This window comes from Vespa mandarinia, chromosome 8 (assembly GCF_050613455.1).
Source record: "Vespa mandarinia isolate Hongniang chromosome 8, ASM5061345v1, whole genome shotgun sequence".
Classification (NCBI taxonomy): domain Eukaryota; kingdom Metazoa; phylum Arthropoda; class Insecta; order Hymenoptera; family Vespidae; genus Vespa; species Vespa mandarinia.
This window is the reverse complement of record NC_140817.1, coordinates 1,653,900-1,664,412: the sequence shown is the minus strand read 5'-3', so window position 1 is coordinate 1,664,412 and position 10,513 is coordinate 1,653,900. Positions and strand designations below refer to the sequence as shown.

The 10,513-nt window shown below is 30.6% G+C and overlaps 3 protein-coding genes across 4 annotated transcripts; 1 reads left to right on the top strand and 2 right to left on the bottom strand.

Annotated features, from left to right (window-relative positions):
* Positions 1-306: 306 nt before the first annotated feature.
* On the bottom strand, positions 307-10,243 carry LOC118451249 (uncharacterized). The gene is made up of 3 exons (XM_085658857.1): positions 9,727-10,243; positions 8,760-9,618; positions 307-430 (listed from the first exon to the last, which is right to left on the bottom strand). The coding sequence occupies exons 1-3, from the start codon at positions 10,241-10,243 to the stop codon at positions 307-309; spliced, it is 1,500 nt and encodes a 499-aa protein (XP_085514983.1).
* Positions 2,833-6,480, top strand: Br140 (bromodomain-containing protein 140). Of its 2 annotated transcripts, none has more exons than XM_035881568.2 (8): positions 2,833-3,074; positions 3,268-3,547; positions 3,646-4,489; positions 4,596-4,895; positions 4,970-5,144; positions 5,239-5,657; positions 5,754-6,122; positions 6,198-6,480. In XM_035881568.2, exons 1-8 carry the CDS (start codon positions 2,958-2,960, stop codon positions 6,376-6,378), a joined length of 2,685 nt encoding a protein of 894 aa, XP_035737461.1. In that variant the 5' UTR covers positions 2,833-2,957; the 3' UTR covers positions 6,379-6,480. The 2 variants fall into 2 exon arrangements, with proteins under 2 accessions (XP_035737461.1, XP_035737451.1); XM_035881558.2 differs by having other exon boundaries at positions 3,628-4,489.
* On the bottom strand, positions 6,678-8,562 carry pyd3 (beta-ureidopropionase pyd3). The gene is made up of 5 exons (XM_035881578.2): positions 8,220-8,562; positions 7,838-8,088; positions 7,366-7,754; positions 6,985-7,302; positions 6,678-6,815 (listed from the first exon to the last, which is right to left on the bottom strand). The coding sequence occupies exons 1-5, from the start codon at positions 8,312-8,314 to the stop codon at positions 6,756-6,758; spliced, it is 1,113 nt and encodes a 370-aa protein (XP_035737471.1). The 5' UTR covers positions 8,315-8,562; the 3' UTR covers positions 6,678-6,755.
* Positions 10,244-10,513: the final 270 nt, after the last annotated feature.

The window sequence follows — 10,513 nt, the reverse complement described above, 5'->3', positions numbered from 1 at the left end:
ATATCGCTAATAATTCACTTCAAAAGAAGAAATATGGCAGAATTCTATTGTACAATAATTTCTCAGAGAAACGAAAAGGAAATTTCTCTATCACACTTTAATGTCCGCTGTCATTTCTATTTTTTCTTATATATTATAATTAATTATCCTTTATAAGTCTCGGGTGGGACCCATGGAATGGGGACATGGGTGTGGGCCTCTGTGCGGGTTTCTTTCTCAGCATCTTATAGAGCTGCTTCTCTTTTCTTCTCTTTTTGGGGCTCTCATTTCTATTTCATATTTTTCATACTGATTTACTCTTATTAATTATGATTTATAAATCTCGGGTGGGACACATGGAATGGGGACATGGGTATGGGCCTCTGCGCGGGTTGCTGTCTCAACATCGTGTAGATCCGCTTCTATTTTCTTGTCTTTCTGCTGCTCTCTTTTATTATGCATATTTTTCTTCTTTAATTATATTTTTAATTATGTCATTAATATGTTATTTCTTTTCATTATACCTTTTCAGATTATTATTATGTTATTTCTTTTTAATTATGTTTTTATGGTTTTAGTTATGTTTTTAATATATTCTTATTCATTATGATTCACAGGTTTTAAGTAGGAACCATTAGATGAAGCGGATTGTTACTTCAGCAGCATGCAGAGCTACTTCTATTTTCTTATCTTTCAGCAGCTCTCTTTTATTACTCATATTTTTTTTCTTTAATTATGTTTTTAATTATGTCATTAATATGTTATTTCTTTTTATTATGTCTTTTCAGATATTTATTATGTTATTTCTTTCTAATTATGTTTTTATGTTTTTAGGTTTGTTATTAATATATTCTTATTAATTATGATTTACAGGTTTTAGGTAGGACCCAAGAGATGAAGCGGACTGTTGTTTCAGCAGCGTGCAGAGCTACTTCTATTTTATTATCTTTCTTTTATACATTTTCTTTTTTTCTTTTTCAGGATAGATCATCAAGGTATAGGTTCATCTCTGGTCGAATGCGTCATCGCCTGGCACGATTCATCATCGATTTTTACGCGGTTACGGGAAGGATAGGAAGAACACTCGCGTGCGTGTCGGCGTGCACAAGCGTGGGTGTTCTCGGGCGCGATTAAACTTCGTTTGATAGTTCGAATCGAAAACGCGAATTTAGAGTAGAGTCACCGTTTTTCTAACACTCACGTGAATGAACGCGAGCGCGACATAAAAATCCTACCGGGGATTTCGTTTAAATTTGCTCGAATATTCGATTAGATTACCACGCGAACGCGTTTTTTTAGAGTAGAGTCACCGTTTTCCGAACACTTGCGTGGGTGTCCGGGCGCGATTAAAAGTCCTACCATGGACTTCGTTTTAGTGTTGAAATTCGGGGTGCGCGAACGGTTTACCTTGTAGTGCTGTACATAGCTGGCTGATGTTATGACCATCCTAATGTTTGGTAGCGGGGCGGAAATCCCGACAAATATCATGGAAAGTCTAAATACCGGTTAGCATATGTCACTTTGGATTTCAACTTAGAGTCATCGTTATTCTAACACCCGCGTGGGTGTTCGCGTGCGCGATTAAAAGTCCTACCGGGGACTTCGTTTTGTTTGCTCGAATATTCGATTAGTTTATTTAGAGTAGAGTCACCGTTTTTCGAACACTTGCGTGGGTGACCGGGCGCGATTAAAAGTCTTATCATGGACTTCGTTTTAGTGTTGAAATTCGGAGTGCGCTTCGGATTTCAACTTAGAGTCACCGTTATTCTAACACTCACGTAAGTGTTCGCGAGCGCGATTGAAAGTCCTACCGGGGACTTCGTTTTATTTCTTCGACATATCGATTAGATTACTTCGCGAATTTGGATAGAACAGTAGAATCTACGTAATTATAACACACGTGAGTGTCGCGAACGCGATTAATGCGCTTTGATTGTTCGAAATTCGGATGCACGAATTCAGATGTGCTTAATAATCCGTTATGCCTGAGGCGGAGGGTATCGAACGGTTAAGCTTTCTGTAAGTGGAGTCCCTGTAGCTAAGGCTAGATACTTCCTGTTAGCTTTGTCCCATGCCCAAGATATCCGAAGCGGAAGGCATGAGGGATCGGTATCGCGGTACGCGGATTTTAGAGTAAAGTAGAGTCACCGTTAGCCCGTGGGTCTCCACATGCAGCAACCTCCACGTGGTGAGACCTGGGTCGGTATTACTTGCAAAGTGTAATAGTAAATCTTTTAACGCAAGTACTACCGAGCGAATGGCTGTATATTTTCGTTTCATATGTTTATTTCCAAAATGTTCTCTTTTCATATCTAAATAGACATTAAAGTACTCATATTTTACATTGTCAATCATACCTTAATATATAAAGATAGGATTAGACGTAAAAGAATTATAAAGTAAAATTTCCTTTCTGCTGCTGTTGTTATTATCTTTTATATGTTATATTTTATGTTATTTATCCCATCGCAAGTGATGTCCATTAAATAACTATTTAAATACTGTTTAAATACTGTTTAAATGGCTGTATAAATAATTAATAAGAATATAAAATATGATAATTTTGTACAGTTAATAAATATTTTTCAATTAATTTTGTATGAATTTTTTTTTTCCTTTTGGATAATATACCACTATTTTTACTACATAGAACATCCTCTATCACGTATCAACTTGATTTTTTCAATATACATGAAGAGTTTTTAACCTAAAAAGCTTGAACTTACATTGATACGATTGGTCCATATTGAAAATGGTTCTTCTATGCGCTTGTAGTTCATACTTTGGCCATATCTGTCGCTGAAATCACACGCGCGATACGTAGTACATCTATTACCGATTGATGGTCACATGCAATAGAGTGTTGGTGAAGCTTTTTATATCATTACATTGTATCCAAAGATATTGTAAAGATGTTTTGAATTTAAATTTAGAAAAATATCGTATTTGTGAACTTTTTAAACAAAGTATAATAGAAGATGAATACTCCACAATCTAATAAAAAAAAGAGAAATAGAATTGGTGTTCATAATGATTGCACAAACAATTCAAATAATGAAGTACTAAATGTACAAGAAGCAACAAAGTTTGTTTTAGTATGTATGATTATTGTTGTTATTTTTTAACGCAAGCTTGTACATTTATATAGTAATTAAAAATAAATGTTATTCCTTCTTTAACACTTATATTATAATATATGTATAGTATAGGTTATTTCGAGTTTAATATTTTCAAGAACTTAATTCAATGATATCTGTTTACATAAATAATTTTATCTATTATTAATAGGTAAATCCAATAGGTGAGGATAGTAATAAACCTGTTAAAATAGAAATAGCTGAAGCACTTCCAGTTATAACTATTGAAAGTAATGAACAGGATGAGAAAAATTTAACTTCGAAGGAAAACTCTAATTCTGATAAAGATAAAGAAGATAAAAACACACTGAATAGTTTACCTACTGCAAAAGTTATAGAAATAGAAGGATATGAAAGACAACTTGGTGAAGCTGAACCTCTTCCAAATTCTTATGTTAGATTTATGGAACGGAGTGGCGAAGAGCTTGATGGTAAATATGATTTAATGGTTTATCTTTCTGCTTATTTAAAGATTATTAAAGAATTACAAAATCCTGGTTATAAAATAAAGTTTGTATTGTTGTTATAGGAGAAGTAGAATATGATCTGGATGAGGAAGATACTGCATGGTTATCTATAGTTAATGAACGACGAATAGCCTCAGGACTTTTACCTCCATTAGAACCAGATATATTTGAATTATTAATGGATAGATTAGAAAAGGAATCTTATTTTCAGCAAGAAAGTAATGGTGGAGTTGGTATTGCCGCTGATGAGGATGCAGTATGTTGTATATGTATGGATGGAGAATGTCAGAATAGTAATGCTATTTTGTTTTGTGATATGTGCAATCTTGCTGTTCATCAAGATTGCTATGGTGTACCATATATTCCTGAAGGACAGTGGTTATGTAGAAGATGTTTACAAAGTCCATCTAGAGCCGTCGATTGTGTGTTGTGTCCAAATAGAGGTGGTGCTTTCAAACAGACTGATCGTCCAGCTACGTGGGCTCATGTAGTATGTGCATTGTGGATACCAGAAGTAAGATTTGCTAATACAGTTTTCCTAGAACCAATAGACAGCGTAGAAAGTATTCCTGCAGCTCGTTGGAGGCTTACTTGTTGTGTTTGTAAACGTAGAGGTGCAGGTGCATGTATTCAGTGTCATAAAACTAACTGTTATGCAGCATTTCATGTTACTTGTGCACAACAAGCTGGTCTTTGTATGCGTATGAGAACAGTACAACCTGCTAATGGAGAACCAATGCTAGTTCAGAAAACAGCATATTGTGAAACACATACACCAGCAGATTATCAGCCTTCTACAAATCCTGCTGATGCAAGACGAAGAGCAATTGCTAATAAAAAGAGTTCATCTGCACCAGTTATATCCATACCCACAATACCACCTGAGCGTATAAAAGAAATTGCTAGGTAAAATATATTGTGGTTTTTCATTTTTTACTTTAGCATCCAGGGAAAAGCTATAGTTCATGAAATATAATTGTGAATGTATAGTAATCTAGAAAACATTAATTAGTTTAGCAGAAGGTCTCCCAAAGAGAAGTCAGTTGATTCAACGTCTTATAGCATACTGGACGCTGAAACGTCAATATAGAAATGGTGTACCTCTCCTTAGAAGATTGCAAAGTTCACATCCACAATCAAGGCCTCCTCCATTAGGAGGTAATTGCTCGCCGTCTCCAGATAGTGAATTACGCGGAGAACTTTATCGTCAACTTAAGTATTGGCAATGTTTACGACAGGATTTAGAACGTGCTCGATTGCTATGTGAATTAGTACGAAAACGAGAAAAGCTGAAGAAAGAATTATTCAAAGTGTAGGTATTTTTTATATTACTTTTTTAAGAATACCTATTGAAGAACCATTTGAAATAATATGTATATATTATAGGAAAGAAAAGTGCTTATGGTTTCAGTTACGACCTTTGGAAAGTATTTTGCTTACATTATTAGAAGCTATTAAATTAAGAGATGTCAATGATGTATTTGGTCAACCAGTTAATACTAAAGAAGTTCCTGATTATCTTGATATAGTTTCACATCCAATGGATCTTTCTACAATGCAGGTAATTGTATATGTATATATTTATTTATTTATTTAATTTTTTTTTTTTTTTTTTTTTTTTTTTTTTTTTTTTTTAACAATTTTATATATTATAGATTAAAATCGAGAAGCAGGAATATGACACTATTGGAGCTTTTGAAACAGATTTCAATTTAATGGTCAATAACTGTTTGGCTTATAATCGTAAGGATACCATGTTTTACAAAGCAGGATTGAAAATGAAAGAGCAAGGTGGTTTACTCATAGAACAAGCTTGTAAAGATTATCCAGAACTTAATACTCTTTGTCAAACAGAGCAAAGTGCTTCGAAATCTAGAAAAAGAGAAAGATCTAATCGTAATCGCAATGAAACGGAATTAAATACAGGAGAAAAAGAAGTTGGTGCAGGTGGTGTCAATCGAAGAACAGCTGTACTGTTTACCCGTAAAGCCAAAGCACGTGCTAGCAGAAGTGGACAAATGTTTCTTCCAGAAAATAATCAGAAGAAACAAAGTGACAGTTTCAAAGTGTATAGGTAAATAATTTGATATGAATTATATCTATGAAAAGGTATATAGAAATTAATATTTTTTAACTAAATTTCTCTACAGAAAGTTAATTAAATTTACAGAAGCGGAACAATGGACAGTGATGCCGGTGAAGGAGAGAGTCAATCATCAAGTTGTAGTAGTTGTTCAACAAGCAGATCTGCTACACCAGATCCAGAAGAAGAAAAACAGAGATTAAATACAAATGAAACCAATAAAGAACCTAACGAAAAATCAGGAAATAGTGGAAAGTTAGAAGCTTTACAGCTTGTATGGGCTAAATGTCGTGGATATCCTTGGTATCCAGCTTTAATTATAGACCCTAATACACCTCGTGGTACGATACATAAAGGTGTACCTATTCCAGCCCCTCCTGATGATGTATTGGTACTAGCTAATAATTACAAAGAACCAGTTTTCCTTGTTCTTTTCTTCGATACGAAACGTACATGGTAAAAACAAACTTAATAATATAATATATTTATTCTGTCAATATCATTATGTGTATATTTTTCATTTTAATGCAGGCAATGGTTACCAGGTGAAAAACTAGAAAAATTGGGTGTATCCCAAGAACTTGATGAATCTAAATTAATAGAGTCGCGTAAACCTGCTGATAGGAAAGCGGTAAAAAAGGCCTATCAAGAAGCTTTGCATTACCGAAAACAGACACATAATACTACATTAAACGCAGGATCAAACATCTAATTCATTCATCTTACATAGTTTTGCAATTTATAGTTATTTCAATTTGTTATATAGTTAGTTCAATTCACTCTATAATACATTGATTATGACTCATTCTTAAAAAATACCTTTAATGATTATATAATTTTATAAGTATATATATGTGTATATATATATATATATATATATATATGTATATGTATATATGTATATATATATGTATATGTATATATGTATATATATATGTATATATATATGTATATGTATATATGTATATATATATATGTATATGTATATTTATGCTTTCTGGCTTAAATATATTTCATTCGTTTTTATATTTTATTTGATATTTACATATAAGATTAATAAAATGAAACATATAATTTATGTAACAATATTCAATTTTGTTGAACGAATTTAGCAAGTTCATTAGCATACATGTCCAGTCGTTGGGTCATCTAAAAAAATATATTAAGTATTAATTCTTTATAAATGATTTATACTCATTGAACATTACATATATTCGACATTTTTGATGTAGTTCGTATATGGAAATATTTGTACTTATTTCTAAAAAAAAAAGGAAAAAAGCAAAAAAAAATTAAAATAAAATAAAAAAAAACTTACTCTAAATCCCCACATATCTTTTGCTTGTCTGCAAAGATTAAGATCCAAATCTGCAATAAGCAATCCATCATTAGATCTACTTAAACCTGGGGTCCGTGTGCCATCAGGTGCAGTAATATAAGAGGAACCATAAAACTGCCCAAAATCATTATGAGATGGCTTTCCATCACCCGACGTAAATTTGTTGGGAAATATTTCAGTCCCAACTCTATTGATGGCACACGTAAAATAATTATTAGCAATTGCAGCACATCTTGCTTCTATAGGCCATAAAGGTTCAGATAAATTACCAACAGTGGCTGATGGATTGAAGACAATCTAAACATAATTTAAATTCGTTTAGTTTAAATTCCAGAAAGAAGAAAATTACAATATATTTACCTCTGCTCCATTTAATCCAAACATAAGCCAGTTTAAAGGATGATGACGTCCATAACATATATTAACAGCAATGCGTCCATAACAAGTATCAAAAACAGGATGTCCTGTATTTCCTTCCATATAATACGTAGATTCATTGAAATCTCCAACACGTGGTATATGATTTTTTCGATGTTTTCCAATAATTTTACCATCTATATTAATAATAACAGATGTATTCCACAAAGTATCTCCATTAGCACTATCTCTTTCCAAAATTGGAGAAATAATAATCATATTATGTTCTTTTGCTAATTTTGATAATAATAAATTTGTTGGCCCATTTTCAGCATCTTCAGCGAATTCACACCATGGATATCTTTCTCTTGTACAAAATACAAATGGCATAGCTATAATACAAGTATCATTTTATAAAAATTATTATGATGTAAATTTTTATCTCATATATATATATATATATATAAAAACATACGCCAAGCTTCTTGTAGACAAATTATATTAACTTTGCAAGTAGCTGCATAATCAATATATTCTTTTATTTTATTATGTATTGCATTTCTTTGATTTTCTATTGGATCTGTTGTTGGTAAGACGATTGAATGTTGGATTAATCCTACACGTACAATGCGTTTAGGACGTAATTGTTCTTCAACAATACTATTTAATATCCAACCTTGTCTTTCCAAATTATAGTCATTTTTCCAATCTGCTAAATCTAATTTTCTATTAACATATTAAAATTGTTTTACTTGATGTATATAATTATGATAAGATATAGAAAGAACAATAAATATTTTGTATGAATAACCTATTATTCTTGAAGCAATGAAATATACATTTTTGTTAAATCTTACTTTATTTTGCGGCCATACAAAAGACGATTAATTTCTGGCAAAACATCGTCTGGTAAATGCACTTTTAAAATTTCATCGATAGTTGATTCGTACATATTTGATTTATTTCTGTATTGATGAATTACAAAAATTTAGAAAAATCAAGAAAACTAATAATTTGAATCAAATTTATCGTTAAATAATGTTTCTTATTATGACCAAAATGGTTTCTCAGGTCAGGGTAATCATATCGTGCAGATAAGAGACTAAGTATTATTTAAAGTAGTATGAGCAACCTTATTTACCAAGTTGAAAAATAGTTCAAGATTTGCATGTACGAATGCATATAATCAACAGCATTTATTATTGATATTTTCATTGCCATTAAATGATATCGAGTGCGTTTTTAAGAATTGCTATTTTTAACATTATATAAATAACTGTCTTTATAAAAGACGAATATAAAACTTATATTTTAAAAAGGAAGGATATATATAATAATACATATTAATAATACTTTATTTAATGTTATTTTTAAGGTTATTATTTCAATAATTTTGAAGACGAAAACATTTCCATAAGCAATATCGCGTTTCCCAATCAATAAAATATAACTCTGGTTTGTACCAAAAAATATGATGTACTGCAAAATTATATTCAGACTGAATTGGTGGATTTAAGTGTGGAGCCCAGTCCGCTCTCTCCATCATAATTTTATTGACATATTTATAAAAAACTTTAGCCTTATGAATCCAACATAAAAGAGACATAATTGATATAACAATAGCATGTATATGATATGATGCTATGCTATGAGGATTATTTTCTTTTAAAATTAAGTCTTGTAAGTTCATAGTTAAACAAACTAATGCTGCAGCTGTAAAACCGCAAGGAACCTCGATTGCTATGATACACATTGTGCAATAACTAGTTTCTAAATTCATACGGGATGTACGATGATTCAAAATACTCTTAAGTAGGCTATCATGTAAAATTTCACGATGAATTTTAAGAAATATTTTGTCTTCTTTATAATAATTGCTTAATTTTAAATCAAAGTCTACATTGTCAAAAAAAATTTTGGGAGTATCAAAATTTAATCTATTTTTTTTTCGATCTATCAAATATTGTATAACTCTATTACCTAATAAACTGATTATTTTACTATTGGATGCTATCATTTGCATCAATAAGGGAAATATTATTGGTGTTAGAGTTTTTTCATACAGAGTTGTTTGATGCATATAAGCTGTATATTCTAAAATACTACCGAATCCCAATATAATATTATCACTCATATTTTTTTGCATAGTCCATGAGCACATATGATATACAATGATAAGAAGTTGATCATTGGATAAATGTTTAATTATGTTTCTGATACATATTTCAAAACCTTTTTTAAGTTTTTTAGAAAAAAGTAATGTATCCTTTGTATTTGTATTTGTATTTGTATTTGTATTTGTATTTGTATTTGTATTTGTATTTGTATTTGTATTTGTATTTGTATTTGTATTTGTATTTGTATTTGTATTTGTATTTGTATTTGTATTTATTATAGTTCTATAAAAGAAATTTAAAAGTCTTTCTATCACTGTTATTGTATCATTAGTTTCAGGCCATTCGTAAGAATCTAATATTTCATATAGAATTTTGATAATAATTCTGATGTCATATATATTTGTATCTATTGATTCTATTAAATTCAATATTGTATGAACCACTACTGAACCATCAATGCCATGATCCATTAAGTTATTTATTATCTCTAAAGAAAAGGTCTCAAATTTCCATAATTTATCTTCGTTAATTGTACTAATGACAGCATGTACAATCTGTTTTGTTTTTCTAGGAATATATACTTCCAATAAATGATGATAACTATTTTGTGCAAGTCGTATTTTTCGTCGACGTTTCCATTCACACACATCAATTTTATATGTTTCTCCGTAATGAAAAAGTATTTTAATTACATATGTCATTATTACCTCTGGTTCATAATCTTTTAATTGATTTTGATTGACTGTTTGAATTATTTGCATCATTTTGTTAAGAGTTTTATCTTTATATATCTGGAAGCGTAAAGGATTTAAAAAATAATATTTACATATATTCTGTAATTATTGATTCAACTGTAATAATCATTAAAACAAAACTTTTCTGTAACATTAATATTAATATAATATAATATTATGTTTATAGTTGTAATTGTGTATGATGCGAAGGAGATCATTGAAAATCAATACCATTTTGTAGTATCAATTTTGCAAAAGAGATTTCACAGTATTTCAAATAGTAGATTACATATATATATA